The sequence below is a fragment of the Anolis carolinensis genome, chromosome 5 (genome assembly GCF_035594765.1).
Source record: "Anolis carolinensis isolate JA03-04 chromosome 5, rAnoCar3.1.pri, whole genome shotgun sequence".
Classification (NCBI taxonomy): domain Eukaryota; kingdom Metazoa; phylum Chordata; class Lepidosauria; order Squamata; family Dactyloidae; genus Anolis; species Anolis carolinensis.
In genome coordinates this window covers 65,524,378-65,541,063 of record NC_085845.1, presented here as the reverse complement: position 1 = coordinate 65,541,063, position 16,686 = coordinate 65,524,378, and the positions used below count along the sequence as shown (strand labels likewise).

At 37.4% G+C, this 16,686-nt stretch overlaps 1 protein-coding gene across 25 annotated transcripts in view; it reads right to left on the bottom strand.

Annotated features, from left to right (window-relative positions):
* tenm3 (teneurin transmembrane protein 3) overlaps positions 1-16,686 on the bottom strand; it is a 1,793,546-nt gene that overhangs the window by 129,605 nt on the left and 1,647,255 nt on the right. For 24 of the 25 annotated variants that reach the window (XM_062982692.1, XM_062982693.1, XM_062982691.1 and 21 more), the window contains 4 exons: positions 10,387-10,598; positions 2,071-2,281; positions 1,527-1,628; positions 1,154-1,348 (listed from right to left, as the gene is read on the bottom strand). In XM_062982692.1, the coding sequence (XP_062838762.1) occupies positions 1,154-1,348; positions 1,527-1,628; positions 2,071-2,281; positions 10,387-10,598 (720 nt within the window). The remainder of the gene's footprint in view (positions 1-1,153; positions 1,349-1,526; positions 1,629-2,070; positions 2,282-10,386; positions 10,599-16,686) is intronic. The other variant, XM_062982701.1, reaches the window with a different exon arrangement.

Sequence of the window (16,686 nt, the reverse complement as noted above, 5' to 3'; positions counted from 1 at the left end):
AGATGGAAAACTTGTAGAAAATAGAGATTACAACTACTCTGATATAGGGCCCTGCCAGACAGGCCCTATATCCCAGGATCTGATCCCAGATTATCTTGCAATGCAGGACTCACATAATCCAATTTAAAGCAGAAAACCTGGGATCAGATCCTGGGATATAGGGCCTGTCTGGAAATGCCCATAGTGGTAGAGTGTTGTGGTTTTTTAATATATGCAATTGGACGATGGAACGGGGAACATAGACAACTAGATGAACTAAATTTCTGAGTTATTAAACATGGTAACTTTCTTAATGTCTGAAAGCATCCAGTGCTCCCTTAACTGAAATGAATTGAATTTGCTCAGGAAAATCTACTAAAAGACTATTCATATGGATTTGACCATCCTGGCAGTTTCTTGCTGGGCTGTTCTACTGACCTGTTTTTCCCATATTATGGCAGCTATGTAATACATCGACCCTGATTAGAAAACAAATGTATTGCATTCTCCCTTTCTTAATTCTATTTCATGTGCTTTAGATGACAGGATTTAATTTAGCAATTTGATGCAATAAAACATTACATTTGAAGGATCAATCTTCTGAAAATTTAATTCCAAAGACTTAATTGTACTAATTTGTACATTCTGATCAATAATCTGATTGTGAATGGACTCGGTGCTTTTCTTTTTCATAAAACAATCCAACAAAAATGACTATTTTCTAGCAGAGAGGAATGGATATCCTTTGCCCTTAGTCAGCATTATAACCAATGTGATTTGTGGAAGAGACTGCCAACAAATGGAGCATAGAAACAATTTCTTCCATTATATGAAAGGGTACTGAATCATTCATCAAACATTTCACTTTTCCGTCTTAACTTGTTTCAGCTTGAAGATGTCATGATTACACTCATAAACCAAGAGATTAAACTCTATTTACCCATTCAATAGTTAAAATAACTACAATCTAACTTTCTATAAATGGTTTCCCCAATTGTATTTTTAATATGTTTGAAAATTTCTGAATGGGAATGATATGCTTTTAAAAGCCATGTTTCAATTAAACTGAAAGTGTGCTAGTGTCTGCAGATTTTTGGTATTTAATGTAGGGCCTAGAATATAATGGTGTAGGAAAGCACTTGTGCTAATCCTAAGTAAATGTTTACATATTTACCTTCTTCACAGTTCTCTCCTTTGTATCCCGAGTTGCAAGCACAAGAGCCCATGATGCAAATCCCACGACCCCCACACTGAGGGTCAATGCACTGGGTGGTAGGCACGTCACATTCTGTACCTTTCCAGCCGCTGTAGCAAAGACAGCGGCCTTTGGAGTACTGCCCATTTCCACTGCACAATACTGGGCAGGCTGCTGTGAAATAAAACATGACAGAAGACTTAACGCAATTCTTTTCAATCAAGGTTTAGAAGCAGAAGAACAACATCTAGACAACAAGTTGTACTTCAGTTTCTTTTGATTGCAGCTGTAGTAGCTACTTCTGTTTCTGTTCCTTATTTGTATTGACTTCAGAAGAATGCAGTTTATATACCTCTTGAACAATCAGGGCCCAGAAATCCAGCAAAACAATGGCATGATCCTGATACGCACTCTCCGTTTCCATGGCAATTGCGGGGGCACTCCACCACAGACTCTGAAAGAGACCATAAGAAAAGAAATTCTAACATGCTGAATCACAGCATTTAACAAAAAACAGTACACTGTTCTCGTTAAAATCACTTGTAAATAGCAGCAAATTAAGATATTTCTAGAAGCATGCCTATTTAGTTTATTTCCTGCTTTTGAGAAAGTAAATAGTGTTCAATTTTAGATGTAATTATAGAGTTTCGAATTTTACTTAAGTAATCTAGGATAACAACAAAAAGCTCTATTTTAATAGAACGATTATAAAATTTTATTTTCACAATAGAGCTTAACAAGTCACACGCATCTTCAGTACATTCCAGGTAAGTCATATTCTGATCCTGATGTAGGTTATTAAATTTGTAAAATACTTGACATATGCAAGGAGGAAAAATCTATTTTTAAAAAGAAATTGCGGCATTGTTCATGAAACGCATGAATATTACACTTACCTATGACAATGGTATTAAAAGACACTTGTTCTGGATTTTTCCCATCATTGTAAAAAGCAAGATGCCAGATTCCAGCATCTAAATACTGGATGAAACCTGCTTCATGAAGATTGACTGATCTTGCCTGTCTACCAGCTCTCTCTGACTCAAGAAGATTACGCTGTTCCCTTGCAATCAACCGGCTCCCATCCAAAAGTTCCACAAAATCATACTGTAGGAAAAAATAGCACAACAATTTGTGTATCATTAATTTATGTAGTTTTAATTTGTTAATTTAGCACAATGAATATTCCTAAATTAAAAGCTTGGTGCTTGAATTCCTTTTCAGTTTTTTCTATGAAGAAACATAGTTTACTCAGTCTCCCATATCAACTTCTGTTAAATTTTTTGCTAACATCTTTACTACCAAGAGTAGACATTCACTTATGTGTTCTGCTAGAAAGATGACAATTCTACATAGCTTGCTGAACCAAAACCAACCAAGATCAGCTTTGAGATCTAGTAGCATAGCCAGCGCCCCATCCTTTATCATCAATGGAGTCAGTTGGTTTTGTACCTCCCCTATGAAATATCTAACCATGCTGGAGGTTTCCAGCCATTGGAGGGCCTTCACTCTGGCATGTTGCCATGCCCTTCCATCGGCTGTATTGGTAGGTCGTTATCGGAAGATCCCATACTCCGAGAGACTGTGCCCCTGTGACTCAGGACACATAGAGACAACGGAAAATGTGTTTCTTCAGTGCCTGTTTTATAGAGATATTTGATCCCATCTCATTATGCCATGGCTATACAAACACCCAGGATGCTCTAGACAATTTTACATCTCCCTGCTGCTTTCAGACACTAACTCAGGTATAAATTATAATGTTGCCAAGTTCTGTGCTGCAGCAATTAAAATCCAGCGGTCGATTACTGACTGCACAAGCTAGTACAAGCCAGGACTTCATACTAGCAGAAAATTGGGATTACAGTATTTTCATTATAGTATGGGTGTTGCTTCCTCCTCTGTTTGACTGGACTTTCCTGTGCCACAGGAGCACCCCTGTTCCCTCACTTCCTTTTAATTCCATGAATATTTTTGGACTTTAATATAATCCTGTATATGGCTTTTATTTTAGCTTAGATTATTAAGTTAATTATCTTAATGTCCTAACAATGATACGCTTATTTTAAAGTTTTAAATCTCTTAATTCATAACTCTGATATGCTTGTTGTTAATTGGCATAATCAATGTGTGGTAGCTCCATGTGGTTTTTATGCTACTAGCATAGCATAGTTCTCAAACTGGTCATTGATCGTAATAGAGTGAACTATGCTATGCTATGTTAGTAGCATAAAAACACATAGAGTTATCACACATTGATTATGCCAATGAATGACAAGGGAAAAAATCCCCCTCCAACCGGGCACTTCATTACTATGTTTTTGTCCTCTTAAGAGCACAACAAAAAGGTAGCTGATAATATAATACACTGCATCACTTCAAAACATAACATTGCTACCAGAAGCATGTTTTCTTCATAGCAACATAGGTTTTCTTCATAGCAACACAGTATGAATCATATCAGAATAGAAACAAAATTTTTAATGGTTAGTAGACTTGTGTGCATTACTATAATTCGCTCCAAATTAACTAAATCAACTTCTGGTGATGTATACACGCTAAAAATGGGTATTGGCAAATATTTTTTGTAGTCATCAACTCACTAGTTAGGCCCAAAACAAAATAGTATCTGTCTGATTCACCTACTATCTGCATAGTTGAAATATTTTTAAGGTGGTGCTTCATGAATAAATAAAATAAAGTTTAAATATTTATGGGATCATTACAGAAAGGCTGTATTTATTGTTGTATCCATTGCTCAAATTTCTGTCTATGAATCCATGTCTGTTTACAATGAGTAACTACGTGTTCTGCCTGTATCTAGTAAAGGCAAACCCAAGTTGTGAGGATTCAGCCACTCTGAAGTTGTTATTGTTACAGTAAAGAATTTGAGAACCAGATTAATCCACAATTTTATTTCTATACTAAACATTTATGATGAGGTAACTCAATCTATATATATAAAAGAGTGATGGCATCACGGCAATTCACAAAACAACAAAAGTACAGGCCCCCCAACCTCAAAATTTGACAACACAACCCATCATCCACGCCTCAAGGTTGATACAACAAAAAGAAAAGAAAAATAAAGTCCTAATTAGAGGGAGAGCAATATTTTTTTTTATCCAATTGCTGCCAGTTTAGAGGGCTAATCTCTGCCCACTTGGTTGCCTAGCAACCAGCCAAGGGACAGCCAGGTTTCAGTTAGGGGACAGGCAGATTTAGGCCTCACTGAGTCTTCTTCCACAGATTATCTAATTTGCACTGGATTATATGGCAGTGTAGACTCAAGGCCCTTCCACACAGCTATATAACCCATTTATAATCTTATATTATCTGCTTTGCACTGGATTATCTTGACTCCGCACTACCATATAATCCACTTCAGTGTGCATTTTATACAGCTGTGAAGAAGGGGCCTCAGATAATCCAGTTCTGAGCAGATAATATAAGATTAGAAATATACAGTAGAGTCTCACTTATCCAACGTAAACAGGCCGGCAGGATAAGTGAATATGTTGGATAATAAGAAGGGATTCAGGAAAAGCCAATTAAACATCAAATTAGGTAATCATTATACAAATTAAGCACCAAAACATCATATTATACAACAAATTTGACAGAAAAAGTACTTCCATGCGCAGTAATGCTATGTAGTATTTACAGTAGAGTCTCACTTATCCAACACTCGCTTATCCAACGTTCTGGATTATCCAAAGCATTTTTGTAGTCATTGCTTTCAATATATCGTGATATTTTGGTGCTAAATTCATAAATCCAGTAATTTCTACATAGAATTACTGTGTATTGAACTACTTTTTCTTCCAAATTTGTTGTCTAACATGATGTTTTGGTCCTTAATTTGTGAAATCATAACTTAATTTGATGTTTAATAGGCTTATCCTTAATCCCTCCTTATTATCCAACATATTCGCTTATCCAACATTCTGCCGGCCCGTTTATGTTGGATAAGTGAGACTCTACTGTACTGTATTTACAAATTTACCGCTAAAATATCACAATGAATTTAAAACACTGACTACAAAAACATTGATTATGAAAAGGCAGACTGCGTTGGATAATCCAGAACATTGTATAAGCAAATGTTGGATAAATGAGATTCTTCTTTAATATGAAATAATTACTGGGATAGAATAATGCAGAACAATATAATCTCTAAAACCAGGACAGTAAATAAACAGGGGAATTCCACACAGGAAACAATCAGGGCCAGCTAACACCTCCCAACAAAGTATTCCCATCCTCAAAGTCTGGCAAATCCTCTGTTTTCTCAGGGCCACAGACAGTAGAAGCACATAAAATATCGCAAACAACACCACTCTGAAAACAAGGGAATTCCAGACAGGAAACAATCAGGGCCAGCTAACACCTCCCAACAAAAAATTCACTCAGGGAGGAAACAGCCAGGCTTTAAAGCTACAAGGCCATTACATCCTAATCATTTTTCCTAATTGCAGCATTCATACTTGCCTCCAACAAACAAAAAAAACCAATCAGAAATATTGTATATTCACAGCCTTTAGGAAATAATATCCCCTGATGGCGCAGCGTGTTAAAGCGCTGAGCTACTGAAGTTCTGGACTGAAAGGCCGCAGGTTTGAATTGGGGGAGCGGAGAGAGCCCCCACTGTTAGCTCCAGCTTCTGCCAACCCAGAAGTTCGAAAACATGCAAATGTGGGTGCATCAATAGGTACTGCTCCGGCGGGAAGGTAACGCCGCTCCATGTAGTCATCCCACATGACCTTGGAGGTGTCTACGGACAACGCCGGCTCTTCGGCTTAGAAATGGAGATGAGCCCCAACCCCCAGAGTCAGACACGGCTGGACTTAATGTCTGGGGAAAATCTTTACCCTTGACCTTAACTACCACCAATTCCTCAATACTTTATTTCCCATACCACCATACTTCGCCACAGCAACGCGTGGCCGGGCACAACTAGTTATATATAAAAGCTTGAACTCATAACATTTTATAGATCAATCGATCAATTAAAAATTCACCCAATATCTCTTTAAGTATAAGTATGAAACCACTAATGCATCCAAGTGAGTTACTGTTATTCTGAGTAAAGTGACTTTTCATTCTAAGAAAAAATGTTTGAACGTCCAGGACACCCTTTAATTTCTAGGACATCCTTCAATTTAAAGGACTGAAAACCCTTTCTTCTTAAAAAAAATCAAAAATATCTAGCATTCTCTCTTACAATGCATCTTTTCAATATTTAAAAGAAGGCTGTAACAAATAATCCTTTAGAGCAGGGGTAGGCAAGGATGTAGACAAGTTTTGCTGGGGGGTAGACAGAAATGTTTGAGTTTTGACCATTTCAAAGAAGGTGTCTGTAAAAAAAAAAAAGGTTTTCAAAAATAAGCCAGAAAATACATTGTGAAGTTTACAGTTTCTTCTGAAGGATCTCCTGATCATAATAGACTCTAAAACTGAACTCTTTAGCCAAATTTTTACGTGAAGAAGTAACTCAGTGATAGAAAAGCTGGAGATAGAGCACTGGTTGCTATAGATATTTTTAAAAGTCAGTATGTGCTGAAATGTTATAAACATACTTCAATTCTGTGTATGAATGTCCCTTATTTGTTGGACATACACGTGTAGCTCCCGTACCCTTCACTTTTCTTTTAAGCTACCAAAGTCATTTGTTACTTCGTAAAGTCTCTTTAAATAAACATATTGATTGGCTGGTTGCAATGGAACTGACATTTTAAGGAAGTGTCACGGAGTCTTGCAGACTACCATTGACTGTTTTTGAATGGACAGCCACTATCAATTACTTCTGGTTGATTTATTTATGATACCTGAGAAAACACGAGCGCTGTGTAACCAAGATTATTCTGACATAGAGAGCACAATACATAATGATCCAACCATGCTGGAGAATAAAGATACGTAACAGGGACAGATCTGCAAAATCTGCAAAATATTTCTAATGATTGCATAGAAGGAAGTGCACAAATAGCCATAGCATACTTGGAATACAAATAAATAATTGTGATTTTTTTTTGTAAAAGGCAGATGGTGGGATTAAAAAAAATCACAAAAGTTAAATTATGTAACACATAGTAAAACATGATGATGACAACACTACATGGTTTAAGTTTCTCACTACAAACTGCTTTCAAAGGCATGTTTAGCATTGTTTTCTCTCTGTGTATGTGAGATCTTTACTCTTGAATATCTACTGACAGTGAGGCACTTTTTGTTAGAAAACGAACCTAGAGCTTTCCAGTTAGAACACTCAGAAATAAAGTCTTACTTTTGAATTTAAATAGATTACATTTCTAATAATGTAACTGAAACAGTCTCTCCTCTACTTCAAAGGAAGGGAATCACTATGATTTGTGGGTGGGCAAAGAAGGTAGAGAAACTTTAAATAGAAACATGAGTATATAAATGTATACACAGTGAAAGGCAGAGAAAGCAAAAGAGCTTCGAGAGTGCTGCATGTTCTGAAGAGCTATTCTGTGGTATTTTTGCTAACAATATTGTATAACTCATGGCTCAACTTTGCATATTAGATTTTATCATGATATTTGAAGAAAATGTTCTAAAGCAAAGTAAGACTTTCTATCAGAAGGAAAAACAGATTTTACTCCTATAGTTTCTAAAAAAATAAAATGGTCCATGTGCTATCTTAAGACCATTTCCTCAAAAAGATGTGTCAAACATTGATAGTGCTGCACAGGATTTTTGTCGATCCTAAAGCAAGTAGATAGGCAATGTCTTTCAGCAACCCTTGATTATATTTAAGGGCATTAATTTATCTCAAGTAGTAAATGTAAGGCTGTCTCTACATTGTAGAATTAATATAGTTTTAACTGTTATGGCTCACTGCTAGTGAATCTTGAGATTTATAGTTTGGTGAGGCACCAGCACTCGGTGGCAGAGCTGGCATGTAAATCTACAACTGACATTATTCCACAGCACTGAGCCATGACAGTTAGTTGTGTCAAACTGCATTCATTTCATAGTGCTGATGCACCCCAAGCATAACTTCAGACTGAAGGTTAGTGATGGTGATTTTTTTTTTACTGAAAGCTTTTCTCAGATCAATCAATCCATTCTTTCTTATACAAAGCATGTCAGGAAGAATAGTTGGTGCACATGCATAGGAATATTTCAGGTTGCAATCTTAAATAGACGTATAGCTAAGTATAGCTGAACACAGTGAAACTGACTTCTGAGTACAAACGCATGAGAAATATGCTGCCGCCCATTTGAGCATCCAGGTGTTGTTTGATGTTCCATTGCCTAGATTACTACCTCCCTGAGCTATTGGGTTTCTTTGAAAAATCTGCAGAGGCATCATGTTAAAAATTAAAGAGATCAAATTACTGGGAATCTAAAATCTTTGCTTATTTCACTCTTGCATGCAAGAACAAAATTTCCAGTCACAAAACTGTACAAAAATGTTGTCCCATGAACAGTAGCATTTTTACAAGCAGTGTTTTAAAAGTAAAAAAGGTGACTATTTTAAAATACAATATTAAAACATTAAATGGGTTGCTGTGAGTTTTCTCCTGACGTTTCGCCCACATCTATGGCAGGCATCTTCAGAGGTGTGAGGCCTGCAGGAAACTAGGAAAGTGGGGTTTATATATCTGTTGAAAGTCCAGGTTGGGGCTCTCCACCTCTGAGGATGGATCTCACACCTCTGAGGATGCCTGTCATAAATCTGGGTGAAACAGCAGGAGAGAATGCTACTGGAACATGGCCATATAGCCTGAAAACACAGCAACACAGTGATTCCAGTCATGAAAGCCTTCGACAATGCATAAAAACATTAAATGTTTGAAATAAGAGTCTAATCAAAAATGTTCCTCTGATGTGGTGGACTGGTAGGATTATTTTGTCAGATGTGCCACAAACAGGTACCATATTTGTGCCTTACTCTCTTATTTACAGTTTCTTGAAAACTTGCTGCAAACAAGCAGCCAATGGCTTGTAAGCTGGCATTTATTTGCAGACCACTCTATGAGCAACACTGCTATAAGGTACATTCAATAATACTAAACTTGCATACAATTAAAACTGGGCAGGCATTTAGACCTTCATGTATGATTATACAATTGGAAGAAGCAACCTTCAAAACTTTGTAACAAATCTTAGAAACAAAAATCCCCAGAGAAATTATTTATGATGGTGATTTATGCTGTGAAGAAGCACAAATTTCTTCCATGAAGGTCTATGTTCAAACAGTATTAATTGATTATACAACTAAAGATATTCTAAAAACAATTTATAACAGTGTCAACATTATACATAGGTTTTGCTACATCAAAGCTCCACCACCTAGTCAGGCCAATGACAGGCTTTCAAGGAGAGTGCATTCCACATCTTTGGAAACTGTTTCACATATTTATGGAAAATTCAGAATTTTTGAAAAACATGGAAACTAACATACTATCTACTTAATTTCCTAAAGAAAAAAGATTACAGGTAAAAGAAAAGGATCCACGTGGAAATAATCTATTCTATCATCTCATTAGCCAAGATGAGGCCCATAAGAATTGGATATATCTACACTTTTCCGATGATTCCTGTGTTCTTGTATGATCATCCTGTTCTTTATTTTTTGTGTTAGCACTTTTTCTCCATGTTTTCCTCCCAGTCCACACAGCTTTCATTTCAAGTACTTTAGGTTTTTCTTTCCCCATAGGTTTTTGATTTGCCTTTCACAGTTATTTCGCCCCAAACCACTGTCTTCAAGATACATATTAAGTGCTTCTGATGGGCATCATGATCAACAGCTGATTACTCTTACAATAACCCAGTCAGAATATTTTTGTCGGAAAGTGCCTATTTGGGTCAAGTCTATTGATGGGAATGTTGCTTCAGCAATTAAACAATTAATTTATTATAGAGACACATAGATACAAGTGATTTCCCCACATGCAGTATTTGCTGAATTACAGTTTCCAAAATGGGCCAATAAAACTAAAAGAAGAGCAGTGCATTACCTTGTTTTTTTACAGTATATGTGACAGTTTGTAATGGTAATCAACCAATATTTTTGTATGCTTCAGATATTAAATGTTCAAATTACATTTAGAACTAATCTAAAAATTACTAGTGAGTGGCATAATATATAAAATGGTAAAAATAATTCAGGATTGAATTATTGAAATCCAGAACAATTGTTTTCAAAATCAAATCTTGCTTTCACTGAAAACAGGCCTTACTTGAGTATGCGAAGGTGGTAAGCCTTTTCGGCCATATACTCCAATCAATGCATCTTTTTGAAGAGAGATATTGAATTTTAGGAACTGTGGCTGATCAATGAAGACTTGTGACCTCCAGAAAATCCCAGGATGAACTTCTTGTGTTGCTCTTCGGCCAATATCAAGCTCTCCAGAATCTATAGTATTGTTCTCCTGTGCAAATCCTAATTTTCCTGAGAGTAAAAAGAAATACATCAAATTGTTCCTTTCAATCATTCTTTAAATAAGCCATCAAATATTTAGACCTTTGCCTTTTTTTCTCCTGAAATATTACTACAGAATCATTCAGAGACTGCTAATGATTCCAGAGAATTCAGTAAACAACACAAGGACAGATTACATAAATATCTTCAAAGTCAAAATCCAATGACTTCCCTAAGGTATATTGTTAAAATGTTAAGACAAGTGTTGCAGGACATAACTCTCACTCTGATCACCCATAACCTAATTATTTTACAAAGTATGTATCTTGCAGGATTACTTCTGATATTCATCATTCTGTCTAAACACACAGTATTACTACTGAAGATTAAGATAAAATTGAGTGTGTATGTGTGTCTATATTGCTTTGCTGAAAAATTCTTATGTAAACAGGTATCAAAACAATCAGTAGAACTGGTAAGTGCAATTTTACAGTCCATTAGATATACACAGCATTGATTTACACATGAGGAATGCTCTGCGAAAATTTTTCCAAGATGTATTCATTTGTGTGAAAAATAATTCAAGATCTGTCTATGTAAATTAGTCATGAAATATGCAAGCTGGTACAAACAGGCACACAAATCCCAGAATTCAGAAAACAGTTTGTTCCATTTTAATTCTTTGGTAGACTATGTATTAAAATAACACGAATCTGATGCATTAAAAGACGATTACTATAAGAATTCCTACATTTCTGTTTTAACCACAGGGCATTACAATCTATCCTTCTTAAGTGTTCTCTAATATATTGCATATTCAATAACATTCTTTGTAAATAGAATGGCTTAAGTCCAATTGTTAGCCCAAACTAGAATAGACTTATTTAGTCAATGGATCAATGCACCAACTGCTTTAATGGATGCAATTTGATTGGGCCTAGCTATTGGAATTATGCCAACTTCTGTACATAAAGACATAGCCTCCTATTTTAAAGGTATCTTTAAACTCTATAGCTATGTTACATATTCACAGCTTTTCATCAGACTCTATTCTTCTACTTTCCACAGGCTTTTATGAAAATCTACAAGTGGTGACTTAAATTGTGTACACCACAAATGGACCTCCTAAGAATACTATTTATATGCCAAAGATACATAGAAGATAATGAATATAACATTTTTATACATAGAAGATAATGAATATAACACTGGGACATTTTCTTTTAGTATGACATCAGTGGTTATTGTAAAAACAGAACAAGCAAATCTTCCCTTATTGTTTCTCAAGTTTATAGTAGGCACAAGTCTCTAACACAAGTTACTGATTTGAAAAGTTACAGTAATAAAATTCTAGATTTCAAAACCAAAAATGTACATGACACAATTCCACACTTCTTTAACTGACCGTTTAAAGTAATGTATTTGGTGTTAAGGGGAAAAAATCAGATTGAAATACACATTTCACACACTGATGTAAAACTTATTAAGCAAGTGCTGGAGGAGAGCTAGTAGGTGAAAGAGAGAGTATCTTATTATAATCAGAATGGCAAGAAGAGAAATACTGAATTACTGAATTCCAGAGAGGTGCTAGTGCTAACAAGTACTATGGTGGTGATCCTGAGGCAAAACTCTCAACAAGATGGATTGCACATTTGTCCAAACATTATCCTAGAAATTAACACATGGAAGAGGCTAAATGTGTTTTCAATTTTATTATGGAAAAAAGGGAAGTTCCTTTGCAGGTTTGGTGGGGAACTGCTTTGAGGGAAACTTTACCAAAGTCTTAACAAGACTGACAACTTGTACTGAGTATGCCATGCCATTTAATTTTATTTCTTGATGCAAAGTTTCATCACTTTAAAAAAACACATTCCCCAGCAAAGCAGAAGGAGGAAAGAGACATTTCCCCACATTGAAGCAAGCTTGAGATGTAGAGTGCACAAAGCATTGTTTTGGATTGCCTTGAAATCAAAGACTTGTACATGTCTGCTTTTCTGAGATGGCTAGGCTACTCCTTTGTTGCCTGGCAATGTGAATACCACCAAGTATACAGCTGATAGGGTCCTGAAAACCAAATACTCCAATGTGATGTCATAAATAATCATCTTAGATATATCAACTGAAAATTATATTTGCACAATAATACATAGATTGAGATGACAGTGTCCTTAAAAAAAAAAAACAGGTCAAGAACGAAGAAAATAGGTCAATTTTCTCCTAGAAGTACATAGTAAACAACGCCCAGGAGAAGTACCCATATTTACCTGGATTAAAAAGCTATTATTTGCACCTTCACTTCGCTGCACCCGTTGTCCTCCAACCCAACACTTTTTCATTTTGACTGATCTCTCACCACACAGGTTCCAGTTGTATCTGGGTTATAAATCCTTTTATCGCCAATACTTCAATAATTGTTTTCTTTGCTAAACTCTTTTGATTTGTTGCTGGTCTCCCCCCGCCCCCACATCCTGGGGTTCAGGTGCTATATTTTCTAACTCTTCTCTTCATCCTAAGTAGGAACCTGCATTCAGTCACAGTCTGTGTTACAGAATTACTGCATTCTAGTTCTCAAAACCCAGCAGTCACATTTACATAGTATACATGTTGTTTTCTCATTATGCAAATTACGAAATACTTGACCAACATGCAGATCTATTGTTATTCTCTCACTGTGAAGCACTGATAATGCAAATGCCTTGGATAATGCAAGGTACACAAACATGTAGTCCAATGTCTTTGTGCACTGTCATGACCCTTCTTTTTACCCCATTTAATTTTCTTTCACATTGGTTCTCGGGTTTACTTTCTTCCTTGAGATTTTTTTTTTGCACAGCAGCTCTGTCATTCCAGTGAAATGTAGCAGAATCAACCCAACTGCTCCTGGGTTGTTTTAGCATTGCCCCCAAACAAGGCAGAGACTTGTGATCCCCAATAGTTGTTACTGCCACAGTGTAAGCTAGTTCAATTTATCTGGATTACCTATATTTTTAGAAGTAGGTTCAAAGCAAATTTGCTAAATTTTAAGTTTGTTCTCAGCCCAAATCCTTACCTTTAACAATTTCAATTTCAACATTTTATTGGGATACGCCAAAGATTGCATTGAATATGTACTGTGTCAAAATACTTATTGAATGAAATAATTAATGTTTTTCTTCTAGTGATTCAAATCCAAAGCAAAATTGTGGTAATATTTATCTACTAAATGACTAAGTTACAGTTTAAACTAAGCATTAAATTCAATCTAATAACAGTGAATCAATTTAGTATGATTTAACAAGACATTAAAACATTAACAATGGCTGATGCGGGGCACAGTTTGATATGATTTCAAGCTTTCTGTGATCATGAGAAAATTTAGAGGGAATATCAAGGAGTAAGTTTAGATTTATAGACAATCCATAGTACACCATCCAATTGCACAGCATAACCTTGGATTGTTAACACCCACTGGGAGAAATGTGAAATTACATACATTGTTAAAAACAACTAATAACTAACACTATTGGTCAGAGCCATCACAACTCAAGAGAAAATTTTTAAAATTCTCCTTGAAGAGGTACTTCTACAAATCAATAAATTATTGGTTTAAGATGCTATTAAATGAAAACAAAATATTTTAAACAACATTAAATGCATTACAAGTTAATACCTATAGTTTTAGCTCTGTACTTCATCTATTGCTTTTCCTTGAGTGGTTTATGTCCTTATGGATATGATCTCAAGAATTTATCTTTGAACATGTTACATAATCTATTGATATAAATGAAAATGCTAATCAAAATTCTATTATTTTTAGAAGAAAATACCATCTAGAACACAACCTTTTTATTGCAGTCAGTTAATATGTTTAAATAAACACTGAAATTTATACTGATATTTGTGGATGTAAATTAGTTTGCAAACATGAAATTTCTTGAGCAGAAAAAGTAAATACAACATTAGATAGTAGAGCTTCAAGGTGGGTGGGAGGCAGGCAGAAAACTAAATTACATGGCCCCTTGTTACGTAGGTAGCATTCTTTTCACAGTGTAATTATTCACATAGGAAAGCCACAAAATAAGAAATGTTAAGAGAAGGACAGGTTGCTTACCTGTAACCATGTTTCTTCGAGTGTACTCTGTGAATTCACACTAATGGAGAACGCTGCGCCTGCGCAGGCTCCAACGGATACTCTTCCAAGCTAAAGTTTGAAATTTGGCGGTAACCCCGCCCCTCTTCCCGGAGGGTATAAAGGGCGCCCTCCGCGCCCGCTCTCCAGTTCCTATGCCGCAAAGGCAGCGAGAAAGGGAGAGGTTTGCATGTGGGGAAGGAAGGGCGGGATTGTGTGAATTCACAGAGTACACTCGAAGAAACACGGTTACAGGTAAGCAACCTGTCCTTTTTCTTCGTGTACGCTGTGAATGCACACTAATAGAGACTAGCAAGCTGAGGTGTAGGTAGGTGGGATAGCAAACCCGATAACCAGTCTAGTGTCCAAACAACACATTTATTGAGCACAAGGTGCAAAAACAAGCAAGTGCAACGGTCAAAGAAACGATGCAATAGCATATAGTGCAAAAAAAAAAAAAACGATCCTTGTTGTTAGGATCCAGAACACAATCACAACATTGTAAGTGAGCAATAGTCTGTAAGAAAATACAAAGGTAGGCATAAACTCATTCCCTGAAAACAGAGGGAGAAGTATTCATGAAATACATTTCAGTGCAGTGGGTAAGTATAGTACACAAGCACTACGTTAATGAACCCCTGAGCACATCGATTACAAACGGGGTGGATGACAACGGTCAGCTTGTAAGAAGGATAAATCCGAAAAACTGGTTTTGAGAAAGGCAACAACAATAGGTAAGGCAGGAGGAAAGGACAGACCTAGCAAAGGCCGAGTCCTTGAGGTTCTTTGAGTCCATCCTGTAGTGTGAAACAAAGGTGGATGGAGTGGACCAGATAGCCGCTCGACAGATGGAGTCGAGAGGGACGCCCCTCAGGAAGGCCGTAGAGGTGGAAAGGCCCCTCGTCGATCTAGGGCGGATCGAAGAAGGGGGTTGGCGTTTGGCCAGCTGATAAGCGAGCTCGATAGTCTGAGCAATCCAGTGTGAGAGTCTTTGAGAAGAAAGTGGTTCGCCCAGTTTACGGGTAGCGTAAGCCACAAACAGTCTAGGTGACTTACGTATGTCCTTAGTCCTGTCCTTGTAGAAAAGGAGGGCTCTCCTGACATCGAGGAGATGGAGTTTCCGTTCCAGAGAAGAAGAAGGATTAGGGAAGAAAGCAGGAAGTATTATGTCCTGGTTCAGGTGAAAAGCAGAGACCACCTTAGGTAGGAAGGTGATGTCCGGGCGAAGGACAGCCCTGTCGTGGTGGAAACGGAGATAGGGTTCGTCCACCCGGAGAGCAGCCAGTTCCGAAGGCCTGCGCGCAGAGGTGATAGCGATAAGGAAGGCAGTCTTCCAAGAGAGAAGGTGAAGGTCTGCAGAGGCCATAGGTTCAAAGGGAGCTGAAGCTAGTTGAGAAAGGACGAGTTCGAGGATCCATCCGGGAGTCGGAGGTTGAACTGGAGGATGCAAGTTGTTGTAACCTGGAAGGAAAGTCTTAATGAGGTTGTTAGAAAAGAGAGAGGGTTGTCCCTGACGTTGGAAATGCCAGGAGAGAGCAGCGAGATAGGATTTTATCGAGGCCAGAGAAAGTTGACGATCCGCAAGGGGAAGTAGGAAGTCCATGACCAGCGGGATCGAAGTAGAGGCGGGATCGACGCGTCGGTCCCGAAGGAAAGTTTGGAATTTTGCCAGCTTGTAAGCATAGGCCTTCGATGTGGCCGGTTTGTGAGCGGCGCGAAGGATCGCCTGCAGGTCTGGGTGGAGAGAATTTAAGGAAGTATCCTCCAGGCAGTTAAGTGTAGGGACGGGACGTCGGGGTGGAGGACCTGTCCCTTCTGCGAAGATAGTAGATGAGGGAGAGTTGGGAGAGTGCGGGGAGGATCCGCACACATCCGGAGTAGCGTAGGATACCACGGCTGGCGTGGCCATGCAGGGGCGATCAGGATGGCCGATGTCGGTGTTAGATAGAGTCTCTCTATTACTCTCGAGATGAGAGGGAAGGGAGGAAAAAGATAGACGGGTTCGAGAGT